At 40.4% G+C, this 21,054-nt stretch overlaps 1 protein-coding gene across 4 annotated transcripts in view; it reads left to right on the top strand.

Moving 5' to 3' along the window:
• The window catches only part of LOC101996620 (ATP-binding cassette sub-family G member 3-like), a 161,782-nt gene that overhangs the window by 98,635 nt on the left and 42,093 nt on the right, over positions 1–21,054 (top strand). For all 4 annotated transcript variants that reach the window (XM_026785007.1, XM_013350918.1, XM_005359627.2 and 1 more), the window contains 5 exons: positions 1,307–1,443; positions 5,234–5,385; positions 6,518–6,619; positions 9,395–9,642; positions 11,597–11,679. In XM_026785007.1, coding sequence (XP_026640808.1) covers positions 1,307–1,443; positions 5,234–5,385; positions 6,518–6,619; positions 9,395–9,642; positions 11,597–11,679 — 722 coding nt within the window. The remainder of the gene's footprint in view (positions 1–1,306; positions 1,444–5,233; positions 5,386–6,517; positions 6,620–9,394; positions 9,643–11,596; positions 11,680–21,054) is intronic.

The following is a 21,054-nucleotide window of genomic DNA, read 5'->3' as shown; positions in this document are numbered from 1 at the left end:
AGCATTCTGCTCTGTTTACTCCTCCCTCCTGTTTTAACCTATCAGGGCAAGCAGCTTCTTTATTTAATTAACCAATGACCTTCCTCCATCACATCGGCTTAGCTATTGAAGCACAATTCATTAAAAATCCAGAGACAGAAATTAAGGCTTCAACCTGAAGGTCAGAAAAGCAAAACTGCCAGCCACCTCTACCTCAGTCCAAAATGGTGATCCTACCTCCAGGAATCTCAAAATGAGACTGTGTCTGAGAGCTGTCTCCTCCCATTTTATATTTTTCCCTAGGGCTAGGATTAAAGGTGTGCACTACTACTGTCCAATTTCTGTGGCAAACTAGTGTGGCTGCTGGGATTAAAGGTGTGTGTCACCACTGCCTGGACTGCGAGGCTGGCTAGTGGGGATGTTTTACTCTCTGATCTTCAGGCAAGCTTTATTTATTAAAATACAAATGAAACATTACTATAACCTGTGAACTCCATTCTTAACTATGAAAATTAATGATTTCTTTATATCCTCAGTCTTGTCCTGATCACACTTATCCACATTCCTCAAACATCCTTTGTTGTATGTTGTCAGTGGGTTTTGATCATGGTTTTGGTTATCACTTTTGGAAAGAATTGTTCCCTAGTTCTGTGTCCCCATAATCCTTACTATTCCCTCTTACCTTACACATGACCGTGGCTGGTACAAAGACTGTGCCAGATGACCTGTAGACTCTGTGACCTCTTGAATTTGTCTAGAGGGATGAGTCCTTAGTTCTGTGATGCTGTATAGTTGATTCATGTCAATTCATGAAGTCTTAAGGATGTTAAAAAAAGCCCTAGAAAGGAAATGTAAAATTTTTGGTACAAAGTAGTGTTTGTATCTGTATCTCTCTGTGTGTGTGTTCATGTGCATGTGTGTGTTTATCTGTGTGTGTGTGTATCTGTGTATGGATATGTGTTTGTTGTTGTATGTATGTTGGAAAGGTGTTAAATGACTACTACATTTATAGTGTAGTATCTTATTGCTCATATCTTATTGCTCATAGAATTTACTGTTTCAACTTTTGAGTGTGATGACTCATTACCTAGAATATGTGACTTGATAAAGAACAAACAGTAACTGTCATTAGCACAGGCTTCATGTCAAGTCTTTCCTGAGCCTCTTCTACTAACTTGGAAAAAAAAAACCTTATTCTCCCAAGTGCACATATTTTTGCTCCTCACAATAATAATATAACAACATCCTTTATTGCTAGAATAGGCTAGTTCACCAAATGACAATGACTGGGTGTTCTTTTTGATAATGGTGGTCATTGTTGCTTTAGCCTAGATCTAAAGAGCTCAGGAAAAGGACCAGTATAGCGATGGAGCTGGTTGCCGAGCATCCCATTTTGTTCTTGGATGACCCCACCACTGGCTTAGACTTGAGCACTACTACTGATGTCATCTCCATCCTGAGAAGGTAAGAGCTGAAAAAGCATTAGGTTTTATTCTTTTAATACATGATCACATGTATATATTTTTGGTGCAGGAGATTCAGAGGTAAGCTACAGAATTTCTCCCTTGTTTATTAGAGGGAAACTTGAATTAACAAGGAATAGACATCAAGAACAATGAGACAAAAACATAGGGAGAGATGATGAAGGTGAAGCACTCCTTTAAATAGCATGTTCCCAAAGTTGGTCAAGTGAGCTGGGAATATGTGGGTGAGATTCGATTAGAATGCAGGCTGGAGGGAAAACTCATTTGCTCTGAGGCATAGCGTGTTTGATATGTCTGGAACATTAGAGAGACAGGGTGGGCCAGAACATGGTGGCGCGAGGAAAAGGATTATTAAGTGCACAGCTAAATAAATAACACCACAGCCTGGGTAACTTGGTAAAAGTTAGTTTTCTTAAAGGTCTGGATCCCAGATGCCAGATATTAGGATATCTATAGGCTGAGTCTGCTGAGGCCTGGGTCACTGACTTGTACATGATGTTTCCTTTCTATGTGTCCTGATCTCAAAGGGACACCTTTACACTAGGACACACTCGTATTCTCATTTAAATTTAATTACTTTTTTTAAGCCTTTATCTCCAATTATAGCCACATTCTAAGTTCTTAGATGTGAAGTACTACACAAATGAGTCCTTGGAAGCACACAATTCATCCTGTATGTAGATTGCCTAGACCCTTTGGGCCACTGTAAGGACTAAGGTTTTCCATGGTGAGGAATGTGGGAAAGCTTCTGAGTTTAGAGCAGAGCAATGCATCACGGAGAAGGTTTTGCAGCTGCACTATAGGGTTGTGAGATTTCAGCAGGAGGCTGAGATGTGGCGATTCCTTAGCGAGGCAATATGGACTCTAGGTATCTTTGAACATAGAATAAACAGCATTATCTCTGGGATTAGCCTTGGATGTGATGGTTGAGGGAATGATTGCTAAAATCTGTGTCCTGATCCTGGGGAAGAATGAGTAAAAGGGATGACTTTTCTTCTCTCATGAGATAAGTCTGTGATTGAAATATTTATAGAAAAGTTGTAAGAGTTGTGTTTTGCACATTTTAGAAATTTATAGAGTTTCAAACTGACTGAATAACCCCAAGAACATTAGAAGGACCACCCCATTCCCATGACCTAGGCTCCTGGCTGTTGAACTTACTGCACTCTCTTTTTTCCCCTTCCTTCCCCTTGTTCTTTGCTTTGTTCTTACATCATGGTCCCTACTTACCCCTTCCTGTCCCTCCAAGAACCAAGGTCCCTCCTGGTTCTTGTACCTTCCAGTGAGGTAGTTAGCAACGGGGGCCTTGCTACCTCCTAGTCTGTAGACTCCTCAGGTGTCACCACCTTCTCTGTCTATCCCCTTTCTTGTCTGCCTCAGGATACTCTCTACACGCTCTAAGATCAGCTACTTGCTCATGTTCCCATGTGGAGCACTTCTCTCTGTCCCTGTGTCTTGTGCCATTGCTAGTCTTAGTGCATTGTATGGGGTCATCTCAATTGTGGCTTATCCCAGTGTCCTGGGAGCAGACTCAGGTCCTGATATGCTGTGTTCTCCTTGGTCTCAACAACCCATGAAGTGTACTTTTATGGTAGAATCATTTTAATTCTTTTAATTTTATTTATTTACCCCCCCCTCTCTACACACACACACACACACACACACACACACACACACACACACACATATTTATAGAGTTTGAAACTCTATAAATTTCTAAAATGTGCAAAACACAACTCTTACAACTTTTCTATAAATATTTCAATCATAGACTTATGAGAGAAGAAAATGTCATTCCTTTTACTCATTCTTATATATGTGTGTGTGTGTGTGTGTGTGTGTGTGTGTGTGTGTGTGTGTGTGATGTTTGTAGAGGTCATAGGATAACTCAAGGGACTTGGTTTTCTTCTTTCACTCACTGGATTCTGGGGATGGAAATCAAGTCTTGAGACTTGGCATCAGGTGCCTTTACCCACTGAGTCATATTGCTTGCCTGGCTTGAATCTTGATCATCTAAACATGTTTGTGATTGCCAGTTATATTATTTGAAATTGTAGCTTTTGTTTTTGTGATTTATGAACAGTCTGCCAGGGAAAACAATCAGCTAGTAGGCTATTATTGTGTCTTTATCTCCTGTCTACCAAGGTTACCCTGTTGGAATTTAAGGTGTGCACTACCATGTCTAGCTTCCTCACTCTCTCTTTTTCTTTCCCTCCCTTCCTCTCTCCCTATCCCCTTCCTTCCTTGCTTCCTTTCTTTCTACCTTCCTTCCTTAATGCCTTCTTCCCTTCCTTCCTCCCTCACTCTCTTTCTTTTGTTCTTTCTATTTGTCTTAATGAAATATAGTCTTATGTAACCTTGGTGGGCCTTGAACTCCTGATTCTCCCAAGTTCTGGGATATCACAGCCCTATGCCACTATACCCAGTTTTAAAACAAAACATAATTTTTTATTGATTATTTGGGAATTTCACATCCTGCCCCCTAATTCCACACAACTCCCAGTCAGTCCCCCCATATCCACATTTCACCCTCAGCACATCCCCTACATGCCTTATAGGAGGTCACAGATGGGGTACATGTTGGGTTGGGCAAACTCAAAGCCCTGGACGTGTGCCTGAGTGGTAGCTAGGCTGGTCAGTCCAGGACAGATATGCCACCATTCCCAGATTTTATAAACATATTTTCAAAGCAGTTTTAAACACTGTTTTGGGTTATTGCTTCTCCTAACAGAAGATATGACTTCCTGAAATGGTTGATCAGCTTATTTTTTCCTATATTAAAATTAAACCAACAATCCAAGCCCAGCTTTTTCCCCATCTAACTGATCCCTTGGACTGTTGCTTGACCTTTTAACACTTATGTTGAAGAATCTTAATAATTTTTTAAAGTATAAAATGCAGATAAACAATAAACACTGATACAAAACTAATTAGATGCCACCGTGATCCAGTTGCTGTGTCCTGCCATTCTGTCCAGGGGGAATGTGAACCAGTTGCTGCTAGAGACAGACAGAGAGAGAGAGAGAGAGAGAGAGAGAGAGAGAGAGAGAGAGAGAGACGAGAGAAAATAAGAGAGAGAGAGATGACCCCTGTTCCTGTTTCTCAGGTCTTAAGAGGTCACTTATTCATACAATACCATGCCCTAGGCCTTGGTTCCCCAAAAGTCATTGGCTAAAAGAATTTAAATCCCACAAGACCTTATCAACAAAAAAGGGGGAATTATATTACAATTGCCTCATGCTGATATTATGAAAACTGAAGCGAGGTTATTACTGCAGTGTTTATTAGGAGAGCAAGTGGTTAGGAATGTGAGTCACATCATCAGAACAGTGAACACCAATTTCTGAAGAGGCAGAAAATGTGAATCATTGAAGGGAATTGTGCATACAGTCATAGTTGTAATATTTGCTCTGTCATTGCTTCTCAAGCTTGAGTGAACCTGTCAATCACCAGGGCTGCCTGCTCATGATATGGATTCCCTGCACTGACTCCCAGATATTATGATTCAGTGTCCAGAAGGCTGTGCAGGTATCGACATTGCCAGTAACACTCGAGTGGACCTTGAACTACTAACATCCCACACATTCAAAGTCTTAGTCTTTTAAATAAAAGCTTGGATCTTAGTTTCTCTATCAGGTACATAATATAAGTGAGATGAGGTGTTTTTAAGGAAAATACAAACTGAAATGGGGAAAAAGAGTATAATTTGTGGAATGAAATATTTTGTCAAAATTCTGCTGTGCAGTGACTTTTCCTCTCTTTCAATTTAGGATGTCTATGAGGGGACGGACAATCATCTTCTCCATTTATCGGCCCCCGTACTCCATCTTCAGACTGTTTGACAGGCTCACCTTAGTGGCCTCGGGAAAAGTCATGTTTCACGGGCCTGCGCAGGAGGCTTTGGAGTACTTCAAATCCGCAGGTATGGCTGGATTTGCTGTGAGAGCTCCTTCATTCACGGGATCTGGGCAGAGAACGGGGGTTCTTAGCAATGCTGACTGGCCCTTGTACAGACTTACTGTGTGTGGGCTTCACCATATTAAATATCTTTTGTTATCTGGTGGCCGGGTTTTGCTGCTTTTCCAGCACAGGCTTGTTAAGCACATTTCTTTTCTTTCTCCTGTCCTGTACCATTCCTGTGTTTCAGGATTTTTACTGAGCCTCTTCTTCTGTTTCCCAGTCATGGTTACCTTCTTAGTTGACATGCTGGGCTCAGGCCTAGTTATCCATCACTTGAAAAGCTTTGGAAAGGCCCAGCATCATCATGTTCTTACTCATGTAATAGACAACGATTTTCAGTTTTCCCCTAGTGTGACCTGACTCTGAAAAGCTGTGGAGACATTTCTTAACTTAGTAGTAACTTTGCATTTCAGGTTTAGGTGATGTTTGGGGGCTGTACTAGTTCAAATCTAGACTCATCTTTTTTTTTTTGTCTGCCTGTTTTTTTTTTCTAGTCAGATTGGATGATGGCATTTTTAAAATTGTTTATGCCATCAATTTCGTCTTAGAAAAATATGGATATAGTTATGGTTGATTCTCTTTGACTAAAAATATAATTTTAAATATTTGCTGTCATTTAAAAATATGTGAGCATTTGTGAGTCTATGGAGTCCAATAAAAATTTAGGCCAAATTCAAGTGATTCTTTCACAGAAAATGTTCATATATTTATGTCTAGTCTATGTTTAGTCTATGCCCATGTCCAGTCTACCACTATGACCAGATCTCTGTCTAGTCTATTTCAATGTCTAATTTCTGCGTTTGTCTAGTTGTCTTTGTCTATGCCTAGGCTTGTCTACTTTGTCTATGTATGTGTGTTATATATGTGTATGTGTAGATGTATTTATAGCATCAATATAAACATACACATGTATACAATAGGCTGTGAAGCAGAGAGTATGAAATATCATGAGTGTATATATAATAGGAAAGGATAAGTTAGTGGTGGGGAGGGTCAAAAAAGAGGAAGAAGTTCTTCGATTCTGTCTCCCCCCACTTTCCCATTTTCTGAAAGAGAATCCTCATGTTTGTATTCATGGTCTATCTTCTTTGTAGGTTACAACTATGATTCCCACAACAACCCCGCAGACTTCTTCCTGGACATCATTGATGGAGGTTTCTCTGCTCTATTCCACTCAGAGGAAGATGGCCATGAAGGTATGTGAGTCTTCTAGAGTCACAGATTTTTGCCTAGTTGATTTCATTAAAACACAACTATTGCCTCTAGGCAGCTCAGGTTTGAGAGGGAAGCCACGGGACTGGTGAAGATAAGACCTTTTCTATCTAAGGGGTTAGGAAGAAAGACACTCACACATTCTGTTGATCGTATCCTTCTTTATTCATCGGCCTCTTCTGATGGACTGACTGGGATTGATCTGTATGTGTGATCACAGTTGTACAAAAGTGTGTTTATCAATTGTTACATAAAGTATTTCCTCATTCCAAGGTCCCCAAACTTAATCTACATGTCTTTTTGAAGGGAGTATCACGTGCCTTCAGACTCTAGTCTTTCATTAAGCATTGTGTGCAACACAGAAATAACACAAGAGCCGCAGGTGTGCATGAGGTGTTCTGTGACCAAGGTCATGGGATGACCACAAGGCCCCTTCAGTCAAACAATCATTGTCCTCCACATGGATTCTTCAGGGTCAGAGTACTTCCAAGAAACATCTGTTTATCCTAATCTCTATTCCATACAGTGATTTTTGCTAAATTCCTACAGTGTACAAGTGACATGTTTTCATCTTCCTTACAGGATTAAAAGCAAGGTCATCCCAATATCCCATATACATTTATGTCTAAGTAATGTATTGCAGATCAACAGAGCCTAAGCAGAGAGAAATCATCTCTTCACAGGCAACTCCCTCGCTGGCTGGCATGGCCATACTGTGCTTACAAAGAGAATCAGTAATTCTACTGTATATCTGTAAAGTCAGTCTTACAAGGAATGCTAAAGGAATCACAAACTGAAGCTTTGTACATAAAAGACAATCAGTTAGCTGTACTTAGATACTCAGGGTGTATACCCATCTGTTACTAGTTTTTTTATATCAGGAGAATTGAGGGCAAGGATGCATACACGACACCTGGAAAAGTATCTGTATCTATTAAACATTAAGAGAATTAGGGTCAGCCTGGTTCCAAGCATTCGATCTCATTTTAATTATTAAGCTGAGCTGTTATCTAAAGCAGTTTCTAAGGTGAAACTCAACGGTCTTGAGAGAAAAGCATTTTTTATATATGCTTTTGTGAAACAAAGCTTTGTATATTATTATCAATTATAAAGTACAACTTAGGGAGGAAGTCACTGTCATAATTATTCATATAAAATTACCCAGAAGAACAGGATGTTTCCATAAACATTATGATACAGGCAGTGGGGAATTTCCCCATACCCAATTCAACCATGCCAAATATCATATAAAGATAGTGAAAGCAAGCCTGCAAAGGGACTACAAAAGAAAAAGATATCCTGGGATCTGTGGTCTCAGAGGTCCTTGTCTAACTGAGATTGTTCATCAAGGGGTTTTGTCCTGGTGGGCCAACTCCCCAAACCTCAGTCATCACCTGCTGCTCCTCTGCCATGTCCTCTGGCATCATGGCCTCTGGCACACAACCATGTGTCTCATTAGAAATAGCTTTTATGTTAACTCAGTGTCTAGGATTAGCTAATAGACTTTGCTCTCTGTTTGTGTTGGGTGTTTTTTTTTTAATTTAATTTATAATAGACCATTTATATGATATTGTCACAAGGGAAATTTCTGTTAAAAAGTAAATGTACCTATTGTTTGTCATATTATTCTTGTTATTGTTTTAGATATGATTTGCTCATGTAACCAGACTGGCCTTAAATGTGTGCTCCTTCTACCTCACCTTCCTGATGTGGGAGTGTCGTATATCAATCTGTTGATTTCACTGGTTAAGCAATAAAGAAATGCTTGGCCCTGATAGGTTAAAACATAGGTGGGAGGAGTAAACAGAACAGAATGCTGGAAGGAAGAGGAAGTGAGCTCAGAGACGTCATGCTCCCCTATCCTGGGCAGACGCATAGCTCTGCTCTCTGAGGCAGACGCATGAAGCTCAGACCCAGGATTGACGTAGGCTAGAATCTTCCCGGTAAGCGCACCTCGGTGCTACACATTATTAGAAATGGGCTAGTCCAGGTGCGAGAGTTAGCCGAGAAGAGGCTAGATATAATGGGCCAAGCAGTGTTTAAAAGAATATAGTGTCCATGTAATTATTTAGGGGGATAAGCTAGCAGGCGGCCGGGGTGCTGGGGACGCAGCCCCTCCGCTCATATTACTACACCTTCCAAGTGTGGGTAATACAGAAATATGTCGCCATGCCTGGCTTTGTTTATTTTAAAAACAAGATACTTGGCAATTTATATATTTACATATATGTTCACTTGAAGCAGAAAGCAGAAACCAGAGTTTTATGTTAAGAGGTATAGATCCATAAGGGAAGGAAGACTTTGCTAAGAATTGAGGTTCATATGGGAAAAGGTCAATCAGATTGCTATATCCATGGGTAATGGATAGTCAGGTCAGTTAGGGATACTTTTCTAATCTGTGAAGAAATTACACAGGAGTAATTTTATTATGCTCAAAATGTGATGGGCTCAAGATGGAACTCAGCAGGCAGTATTGCTTGCCTAACACTCACAAAGTCTTGAGTTTGGTTCCTAGCAGCACATAACTGGGTGTGAAGGTGCATGCTTGCAACCAGGAGTTGAGATGGAAACAGGAGGACCCGGAGAAGTTACAGGTCACCCTTAGCTTCATAGAAGCTTAAGGTCAGTCTAGGATTCATGAGACTTTCACAAAGAAAAACTGATACATAATGTATGTGTTATTCATGAGAAGGGTCTCAGAAAAATCAGTTAAATTATTGTCTAACTGTTTCTTATCTTTATCCATTTTTATCCCAAAGCTGGTGAACATGAAGAGCTTTCTGAGAGACAGCACGAAGTCATAGAAGAATTAGTCAATATGTATGCCCAGTCCTCCTTATACAGAAAAATGAAAACTGAACTGGACTCATTCTTGGGGGAACGGAAGGCAGGGAGGAGCTCAGCCTTGGAGATCATGTGTGTCACCCCTTTCTGGCATCAGCTCAGGTGGATTTTTCGTCGTTCATTCAAAAATTGCCTAGGTTTTCCACGGGTCACTGGGATCCAGGTAATCTGATGAGTTATTTTATTTGTATTGTGAAAAACTGACGTGGGAGCAATTTGTTTCTGAGTCATTCTACTGCAGGGTTACACTTATCTTCTGCTCTTTCCATGTGTTTGTCATCTCCACTCTGCCTGGCATAGAGGAATATTCAATAGAGCAAGTAGACTACGATTAAGTTTTTACTTACAGAAAAAGTTTCCAGTTGTTTTTTATTCATAGAAGCTAAAATGACTAATCCAAGTAGGAAATTTAATTCAGGGAGTGCAAGAAGAAATTCAGCACACCTGGGAGCTCCTCACACCTGTCTGCTTTATTTCACCAGTGCATCCTACAATTCAAAGTCCAGGAATGAGTCAAGGAGGAAAAGGCTTTTTCCTGATGTAGCATTCCTTGTGAGGATGGATGGTAACTGGATAAACAGATAAAACTGTAGCCTGTCAGATGAAAGAGTGGGCTTGGAGAAGGTTTAAGTAGAGAAGGGTGGAGATGACTGGAGAGGGAAAGGACGGTTGACCTGTGGTTGAAATCATGTGGTGAGGAGACAGGGCCACAGAACAGCTCTGAGGGAGCCTGAGCATCCACTGCCTGAGATGAGCCAGCTGCAGAGTGAGTGCTGTTCCCTCATCAGGAGTCCAGAGTGTGAAAGCAGCAGCTACTCCAAGAGTGCAGCTCACACACACAGTAACTGGACTGAACAGTGCTCTTCCCTGTCAGCCAACTGGAACTGGGAGGAGGTGAAGTTCTACTTTTCTTTAAACTGGCTCTGTAACAAAGATCATCATGACATACAATTTTCTGTTATTTTAACCTCAATGTCACACAGAAATGTGGTTCTTCCAGCTCACTGTACCATCACTTAGTCAGTTATTTTTTTATTTCATGATGATGATGATTCTGTTGTTGTGTTAATAATGTTTGATCCTAGGGCTGTAGCCCTAAGAGGGCAGTCACTCTACCATGGACCTACATCCCTGTCCCCATCCAACCAGAACTTACAGTCAGTTCTGCTGTTAGTGCATTGTTATTCTATTCTCAATCATTTCGTTTCTGTCAAATATTGAAAGGTCATGTGTTGTTGGCTGTAGAGAAACCCACTTCTTCTTACCATGTGAGCTGCCCTTCTCATGTTTTAATGTTGCTGCCTTCCTGCCTGTATATGAATATTCTGACCATTTGAGTTATACTGTCAGTTGCTCCAAACACTTTGGTCTTTTTCTTAGGCATTATGATAGAAAAGAGGCATTTTTATGTATATTCTTTTTTTTCAATATAACTGAAAACAAGTGAGGTTCCCACGCAGCACAGACTTCCCTGAGGTGACACACGTGAGGACCAGCTCACCCCTTCTCAGCACACAAAATCCCATTGCTAGGAACTGTGTTGTGAGCCATTTTCAACTTCGTTGCTTGGTTTGCACTTGAGGGGATCAGCATCTAGTGTATGTTGTGAGGGCTCTGCCACTGAGCTGTCCCCCTGGCCTGGGTGCACTTGTTTCTAACTATAAGAGTAAAGAAATCCTGAGTCCTTTTGAGCCACTTGAAGCAGAAAACTTCATGTTTTCTGGTACTAGAGTTGAGTTCTCAGTTTAGGTGGACACTTTCTGTCACTTACCTGGGTTTGTTCCCTAAGCTCCCCAGGCGCCTTTATCATCCAGGTTTTAGTACCTGACCTGAGTCCCTCACTGTCCATTCCTGCTGGAGCACTGGGAGAAGGCTTAGCTTTTCCAGGGTCTGCACTCAGACTGCAGAGACCTTCATTGTCAGTCTGACATATGAGCAGTCTATTGACATGCGTGTTGTATGTTCTTCCAGGGACTCTGGCCATAATAGAGTGTTCATCTCACTGGAGAGATCTGATGAGGAAACCATAAATCTTAAAATAATGGCCAGTGTCTAGAATACTACCTTCTTCTAATGGAAATTTTTCTTTTTTTCCCCATATTTTTTGTTTTTGAAAGGCAATTGTCACAGCCCTAGTGGCTGTCATTGTGGGTACTGTATTTCTTGTCCTACAGAATGATTGTACTGCAATCCAGAGAAGGTAAGAAATTGAGAAAATGCTGTTACTTTGTTTATGCTTGTAGAAATCTATTAAGAATTGGAATTCATATTAGGGTAATGTTTTATTATGTTGTAGAGTTGTACATTGAAAGCAGAGTGGAAGACCTCACTTTTCCACATATGTTTGTGTGTAGAGACTATGAAACTACACACACCACACATTTCACATTTTACCACTTTTAGTGTATGGAGTAGCTTCATGTTATATGACTATCACCACACCCTACATCTGGAGAGCTTTTCATCTTCCCTAGTGGAATCCCACAGCTCTGAAAGAAGACTCCCCATACCGCCCACTCCAGTTCCTGGCATCAGCCATTCTAGTTTCTATCATTGAACATGACTAATAAGGGAAGGGAACCCTGAATTGGAGTCACACAATTATCTGTGTTCTGCTGTTGTTTTGATGTGGTTTCTGTTTGTTTTGGCATAATGTTGTTGGACTAGATGTCCAAACATCAGGGAAGAGTTGCTCCAGACACCACTCACATAACCACAAATTGCTGCAAAAGCAAGAGCATTTTTATTCTGTCATGACAGGGTCCTTCAGGTTCGGGATATGAAGGACATTGATTGCTGTTACAGCCCATCTTTTAAAGCGAAAAGCCATAGACACAAGGGGGGGGAGACCCGTAGGTTGCTTTCCAACTTATTGGATTGGCTTATTCAAAGGTTTACTAGTAGTGATTGGTCTTTTCCAGGGCAGGAGAATAGCTGCGTGGTCAGGTGATAAGGGAGAGCATCTGTGGTCTATCCTGACCTTTGGTTCAGTGACTAAATCAATACATCAGGAACTGAGTCAACATCTGTGGGTTGTATTTGCCTCAATTCCCAAAATGGAGTTACGTTTGAAGATTATTCACAAGGGCACAAGGGGATGAGCAGTCCAGCATGTGGTTATTTACAAGGACACAGGAGGATAAGCAGTCCAGTATGTGTGTGTAGGTGGGGGCGACTGTCCCTTTTCCAAAATAGAGTAGTGTAAGGTTTTAGAAAAAATGTCTTAGGGTTGGGGAGCTTACAAATGCATTTAGAGTCTTTCAATGTCCTCAGGGCTCCTCTAAGCATGGCATGTGCAGGCTTTCTTGGGTTCTGTAAGGCAGTATAACAGTCCTTTCTTAACGTTGAGTTGCTTCCTGTTCATTGTGGCTGGAAATGTTGTTTTCTCTTACCTTTGGTTACTGTGAACCATGCTTTTGAGTGTGCTAGTGCATCTATTTAAGCCCTGGAGTTTTGCTCTTTAAGGTAGAAAATTAAAGTTGCCAAATCATAGGCCATTTTGTTCATTGTTTGAGGAGCTTCTGTCCTGTCCCAAACTCCACTGTCCTATTTTATATCCTCACCAGCCCAACACAAGGGCTCCAATATGTCTACATCCTCACCTAAACTTATATTCTTTCTTGGTTTGAATAAGATATCTAAGAAAAATCACATTGTATTGCATGGCTTATGAAGTGTATGTATAACCTCATTTACCACTTTCAATTGAAATGATTTCTTTTCACTCCAAAATTATTAATTATTTACCTAGTTTGTGTATGTGTGCGAAAGCATGCATGTCCTACACCATGCACTTGGAGGTCAGAGGGCAATGGAGAAGTGCTGATCCGTCCACCACATGGATTTCAGGGATTGTACACAAGGTCAGCAAGCTTGGTGGCAGTCATCTTAACTTCTGAACCATCTCTCTGACCCTTAACTTTTTTCTACTATTGAGTTACAGGTTTTTGGTTTTGAGATGTTAATCCTCCACCAGATGCATACATTATCCACATACATTTCTTCCCTTCTGTGTATTTCTGTTTTATTCTGCTTATAATGCCTTGGCACATAAATGTTAATAGTTTACCTGTTTATTCTCTGCTTCGGTGCCAATTTTCTTGAGTATATATATTATGTTTGTTTGAATGTGAGTGTGGGGTAATAGGCTGGAACTGTTTTTTCCTGAATTATTATATGTATGTCACCTATGTAGTCCTTGTCTAGTTCGAGTTATAATGTGGCTTTAAATATTACCTTTCACATTAAAACTTTTTAATTACTATAACAAATTGCAAACATAGTTTCTTTTTTACTTTCATTTTTTATTTTACATACAAACCACAGTTTCCCCTCCCTCCTCTCACTCTGTCCTTCCCCTACCTTTTTTCTTCCCCTTCCATCCAGGACTCAGCAAGGGTAAGGCCTCCCATTGGAGTCAACAAAGCATTGCATACCAGGTTGAGGGAGGATCAAGTACCTCCCCTCTGCATCAAGGATGTGCAAGGTATCCCACCATAGGAAATAGGTTTCAGAGAACTAGCTCATGTGTCAGGAAGAGATCTTGGTCTCACAGCTAGGGGCCACAAACATACCAAAATATACAACTATCACCTACATGCAGAGAGCTTAGGTCAGTTCTATGCAGGTTGCTTAGTCCCTGAGCTCCCAAGAGTTCAGGTATGTTGTCTCTGTGGAGTGTCCCATCATGATCTTTTTTTTTTTTTTAATTGAGAAAAGGAAAAAAAAAGAAGTATCCGCCTCCTCCCAGCCTCCCATTTCCCTCCCCCTCCTCCCATCCTTTTCCCCCTCTCCCAAACTCCTCTCCCCCTCCCTCTCCAGTCCATAGAGCAGTCAGGGTTCCCTGCCCTGTGGAAAGTCCAAGGTCCGCCCCTCTCCGTCCATGTCTAGGAAGGTGAACAACCAAACTGGCTAGGCTCCCACAAAGCCAGAACATGAAGTAGGGTCAAAACCCCGTGCCATTGTCCTGGCTTCTCATCAGCCCTGATTGTTCGCCATGTTCCGAGAGTCCGGTTTTATCCCATGCTTTTTCAGTCACAGTCCAGCTGTATAGCAATACTGACGAATATCTTGCATACCACCATAGAACCTTCATCTGGTGATGGATGGAGATAGAGACAGAGACCCACACTGGAGCACTGGTCTGAGTTCCCAAGGTCCCAATGAGGAGCGGAAGGAGGGAGAAGATGAGCAAGGAAGTCAGGACCACGAGGGGCGCACCCACCCATCATGATCTTGATCCTGAGAGGATACTCTAATCCCTTTCTTCAACTGAAAAGACAGAGTGCGGCCCATTGCTTAGCTGTAGATCTCTGCACCTGCTTCCATCAATTACTGAATGAAGGTCTATGATGACAACTAGAGCAGTCACCAATCTTATTACAGGAGGATAGCTCAGACATACTCTCCACCATTGCTAGGAGTTATAGCTGGGGTCATCTGTGTGAATTCTTGGGAGTTTTCCTGGCACCAGGTTTCTCCCTAAACCCGTAATGGCCTCATCTATCAAGATAGCTCTTTCTTTTTTATGTCTGTTTTTCTTTTTTTCTTTCTGTTATTTTTTCTTATTGTCTTTTTTGAGCTATATATTTTTCTCTACTCTACTCCCATTCTCTCCCCTCCCCTTCCACCCTCTCTCATGATGCCCATATTCCCAATTTACTCAGGGGATCTTGTCTTTTTCTACTTCCCATTCAGATTAGATCCATGTATGTCTCTCTTAGGGTCCTTTTTGTTGTCTAGGTTCTCTGGGATTGTGAATTGTTGGCTGGTTTTACTTTGCTTGATGTCTAAAAGCCATTCATGAGTGAGTACATATGATATTTGTCTTTCTGGGCCTGGATTGCCTCATTCAATATGATGTTTTCTAGGTCCATCCATTTGCCTGAAAATTTCAAGATGTCATTATTTTTCCCACTGTGTAGAACTCCATTGTGTAAATGTACCACATCTTTTTTATCCATTCTTCAGTCGAGGAACACTTAGGTTGTTTCCAGGCTCTGACTATGACAAATAATGCTGCTATGAACATAGCTGAGCACATATCCTGTGGTACGATTGAGCATCCTTTGGATATATACCCAAAAGTGGTATTGCTGGGTCTTTGTGGTTTTCTAATTTTCTGAGAAATCACCATACTTATATCCAAAGGGGCTGTACCAGCTTGCACTCCAACCAGCAATGGAGGAGTATTCCCTTTACCCCACATTTTCTCCAGCATAAATTGACATCAGTGTTTTTGATCTTGGCCACTTCTATAGGTATCAGATGGAATCTCAGAGTTGTTTTGATTTTCATTTCTCTGATGAGTAAGGATGTTGAGCATTTCCTTAAGTATCTCTTAGTCATTTTTGATTCCTCTGCTGAGAGTTCTCTGTTAAGGTCTGCACCACATTTTTCAATTGGATTATTTCTTCTTTTGGTGACAAATTACTTGAGTTCTTTGTATATTTTGGAGATCAGCCATTTGTGAAGATCATTTCACATGCTGTAGGCTGGCATTTTGTCCTGTTGACCATGTCCTTTGCTTTACAGAACCTTCTCAGTTTCAGGAGGTCCCATTTATTAATTGTTGGTCTTAGTGTCTCTGCTACTGGGGTTATATTTAGGAAGTAGTCTTCTATGTCAATGTGTTAAAATGTACTGCCCATATCTCTTCTGTAAGGTTCACTGTGGTTGGTTTTATGTCGAGGTCTTTGATCCACTTTTACTTGAGTTTTGTGCATAGTGATAGATATGGATCTATTTTCATTCTTCTACAGGTTGACTCCAGTTATGCCAGCACAACTTGTCAAATATGCTGTCTTTTTTCCATTTTATATCTTTTGCTTCTTTGTCAAATATCAGGTGTTTGTAGGTGTGTGGATTGGTATCTAGGTCTTTGATTCAGTTCCATTGGTACTCCTGTCTTTTCTTACGTCAATACCAGGCTAGTTTCAGTACTGTAGCTTTGTACTAGAATTTGAAGTCAGGGGTTATGATGCCTCCAGAAGTTCCCTTATTGTACAGGATTGTTTTGGCTACCCTAGGTTTTTTGTTTTTCCATATAAAGTTGATTATTGTTCTCTCAAGGTCTGTGAAGAATTTTGCTGGGCATTGCATTGAATCTGTAGATTGCTTTTTGATAAGATTGCCATTTTTACTATGTTAATACTACCTACTCAAGAACATGGGGGATCTTTCCATTTCTGGTGTCTTCTTCAACTTCTTTGTTCAAAGATTTAAATTTTTTGTCATACAGGTCTTCCACTTGTTTGGCAAGAGTTACTCTGTGATAGTTTATGCTATATTGTGAAGGGTGATATTTCTCTGATTTCTTTCTCAGCCCATTTATCATCTGTATAAAGGATGGCTGTAGAAAAAGCTGCAGGCAGGCCTGCTTTTCGTCTTGCCTGGCTCCCGCATGGCTAGCTTAGCCCCAGAATAATTACACAGAAACTGTATTCATTTAAACACTGCCCGCCCATTATATCTAGCTTCTTCTTGGCTAACTCTCATATCTTGATTAACCCATTTCTATTAATGTGTATAGCACCACGAGGTGGTGACTTACCGGGAAGATTCTAACCTGCAACCATCTCAAAGAGGAGAGCTATGGCGTCTGACCAACTATGCTTTTTTTCTCCCAGCATTCTGTTCTGTCTACTCCACCTATTTAAATCCTGCCCTATCAAAAAGCCAAGGCAGTTTCTTTATTAACCAATGAAAGTAACACATAGACAGGTGACCCTTCTACATCAGATGGCTACTGATTTTTTTTGAGTTAATCTTATATCCTGCTATGGAAGGTGTTTATAAGTTGTAGAAGTTCCTTGGTAGAATTTTTGGGGTCACTAATGTAAACTATCATATCATCAGCAAATAGTGAGAGCTTGACGTCTTCCTTTTTTTCCAATTTATATCTCCTTGATCTCCGTTTGTTGCCTAATTGTTCTAGCTGGAACATCAAATACTATATTGAAAAGATATGGAGAGAGTGGAGAATTTTGTTTTGTTCCTGACTTCTGTGAGATTGCTTTGAGGTTTCTCTCTGTTTAGTCTGATGTTGGCTGTTGGCTTGCTGTATATTGCCTTTTTTATGTTTAGGTGTGTTCCTTTTATCCCTGCTCTCTCCAAGACCTTTATCATAAAGGGATATTGTATTTTTTCAAAGGATTTTTAAGCATTTAATGAGATTATCATGTGTTTTTTTTCAGTTTATTTATATGGTAGATTACATTGATGGATTTTTGTATGTTGAACCATTTCTGCATCTCTGGGATGAGGCCTACTTGATCATGGCAGATGATTTTTCTGATGTATCCTTGAATTCAGTTTGCTAGTATTTTATTGAGATGTTTTTGCATTAATGTTCATGGGTGAGATTGATCTGTAATTCTCTTTCTAGGTAAAGTCTTTGTGTGGTTTAGGTAATAGAGTAATTGTAGCTTCATAAAAAGAGTTTGACAATGTTCTTTTTATTTCTATTGTGTGGAGCAATTTGAGGAGTATGCATAGTAGTTCTTTGAAAATCTTGTGGAATTCTGTGCTGAAATCATCTGTTCCTGGAATTTTATTGGTTGGGAGACTTTTGATTACTGTTTCTATTTCTTTAGTAGTTATAGCTCTATTCTATTTGCTTATCTGGTCTTGATTTAATTTTGGTAAGTGATATTTATCCAGAAAATGGTCCATTTCTGTTTATTCTACAATTTTGTGAAGTTTAGGATTTTGAATTATGACCTGAAGATTCTCTGAATTTCCTCTGTGTCTGTTTTTATCTCTCCCTTTTCATTTCTGACTTTGCTAATTTGCATATTCTCCCTCTGAATTTTTATTATTTTGGTTAAAGCTTTGTCTATTTTGTTGGTTTTTCTCAAAGAACCAACTCTTGGTCTCATTGATTCTTTGTATTGTTTTCTTTGTTTCTATTTTGTTGATTTCAGCTCTTAATTTGATTATTTCCTGCCTTCTAGTCCTCTTAGGTGAGTTTGCTTCTTATTGTTCTAAAGTTTTCAAATGTTCTGTTAATTCACTAGTGTGAGATTTTTCCAGCTTCTTTATGTATGCATTTAGTGCTATGAACTTGCCTCTTAACACTGCTTTCATTGTTTCCCATAAATTTGGGTATATTGTGTGGTCGTTTTCATTGAATTTTAGGAAGTCTTTATTTTCTTCTTTTATTTCTTCTTTGACCCATTGGTGATTCAGATGAGGCTTGTTTAATTTCCATGTGTCTGTGGGCTTTATGAAATTAATGTTGTTGTTGAATTCTAATTTTAAGCCACAGTGATCTGATAGAATACCTGCAGTTATTGCGATTCTTGTATCTTCATATGCTTATCTTTCTTTAGGTTGGGAAAGTTTCTTCTATGATTTTGCTGAATATGTTTTCTGTGCTTTTGAGTTGGACTTCTTCTCCTTCTATTCATATTATTCTTAGGTTTGGTCTTTTCATGGTTTCTCATATTTCCTGGATATTTTTTGTTAAGCTTTTGTTAGATTTAACACTTTCTTTGAGCAATGAGTCTATTTCCTCTATGGTATCTTCAATGCTTGCGTTTTTTTCTTCCATCACTTGTATTCTGTTCTAATGCTTGCATTTGTATTTGTGGTTCCTGATTGTTTCTCCATATATTCTATTTCCAGAATTCCCTTGGTTTGTGTTTTCTTTATCATATCTATTTCAGTTTTTAAGTCTTGAATCATTTCTTTTCTGTTTGATTGCTTTTTCTTGGTTTTCTTTAAGAGGTTCATTTCTTCCAATTTTTTGTTTATCTTTTCCTTCATTTCTTTAAGGGAATTTTTTATTTCCTCTTTAAGGGCATCAAACATCCTTTTAAAGTTATTTTTTAGGTCATTTCCTTCTGCTTCATCTGTATAGGGGTGTTCAAGACTTGCATTGTAGAGTCACTAGCTTTTGTTGGTGTCATGATGCTCTTTGTGGTGTTGAGTGTGGTTCTTGTCCTCTGATTTGTGTAGTGGGGGGTTATATCTCTGCTGATCACTCTTCCAGGTGGCAGTATATCCAAAACTCAGATGTTTGCTCTTAATGGGGGAGTTGTATCCATGGTTCAGTTACTCTGTAGGTCACTTGGCATTCCTGATGCTTGCTTAGTGCTCCTGGAGGAACCTCTGCAACCCCAAAGGTCATTTTGGCCTTCTCCCATGGAGGTCACTTGCTTGGGCCTGCTCCCACAGAGGTCACTGGCTATGGCTTGCTCCAGTGGCAGTCGCTGGCTTGGGCCTGCTCTGGTGGATGTCCCTGGCTCAAGCCAGTTCTGGCAGATGTCCCTGGTTTGGGCCTGCTCCCATGGAGGTTGCTTGTTCAGGCCTGCTCCAGTAGAGGTCACTGACCTGTATCTGGTCCCCTGAAGGTTTTTGGCTCAGGCCCAGTCCTCCAGAGGTCTTTCTCTCAGACCTGCTCCCTCAGAGGAGGTCATTCCCTTGTTTCTGCTCCTGCGGAGGACACTGGCCTGGTCCTGGTCCTGCGGAGGTCTCTGGCTCTGGCCATCTCTCCCACAGAGGTTGCTCAAAGATATCTCTTTCATTGCTCTCCCTCTCCCTCCATCCCCTAACTCACCTATCCCTATCCCTCGTGTTCCTATCCTTAATCCCCTCCCCTCTACAACTCTTCTACCCTCAGTTTACCCAGGATATATCACCTATTTCAGCTTTGTAGAGGCTCCAAAAGCCTAATGATCAGAGAGTTGGGACTTGTTTCTGTGGGACCCTAACCCCTTATTCTCATAGGGGCGAGAAGAAATTTCCTAACAGAATGTTTTCCCAGGAAGATAGTGGCCTTCCCCTCTCCCATCCAGGAGATTCCCAGCACAAGGTCACTTAGCTCAGCCCAGCCATCCACCTGGTACAGGCTGATAAAGATGGCCTACCTCAGGAACAGTAGCCTTGCTCTAAGAACAAGGAAAAAGCTGACTTAGCATGACAGGAGGGAGCAAAAGTCCTTGCACATGTGCCAAAACAGCTTCAAAGAGTCTCTTTGTAGACTTTAAAAGCTTACCATACAGAGGAGATACAACTCCTCTCTACCTCGCTATAATGAGGATGGAGATAAGTTCCAACCATGTTTGTATTATGCTGATTAAATCTTGCTTATTACAGTCTGGGCCTCTCTGGTGGTCTTTCTTTGGGGGTCGTAATCTGGGCACCACAGTTTCTAGTTCCTTCAAAGTTATTCTTCTACCTCAGACAAAGGTCACACCTAGTAGTAAATCAGAAAGTTCTACTCTCTTGAGGTTATTGTCAACAGGTGTGGTTAATTGTCAGACCTTGTGACCCGGAATAGGGAAATAGTTTGTTCCTACCTCAAATAAAAGTCTAAGGATCCAACTAAGGGTCCAGTTCCCTTTATGGAAATAAGTTGAGATTCTACCCAGGGAGTGATTTGCCTACAGAACGTTTTGGTCTATGGTGTAAGTGTGACTTGTTTTGTCCTAGCAAGGGAATATTTAATGATGAATGTATCCTGAGGCTTTCAATTGGTATGTTCATTTCTTTGTATCATGTTAATGTAATCTTTTTTTGGATATTATTATTATTTTTTTTATTGAGAAAAGGAAAAAAAACAAGTTTCCGC

Source organism: Microtus ochrogaster, linkage group LG1, assembly GCF_000317375.1.
Source record: "Microtus ochrogaster isolate Prairie Vole_2 linkage group LG1, MicOch1.0, whole genome shotgun sequence".
NCBI lineage: Eukaryota > Metazoa > Chordata > Mammalia > Rodentia > Cricetidae > Microtus > Microtus ochrogaster.
This window is presented reverse-complemented; position numbering and strand designations above follow the sequence as displayed.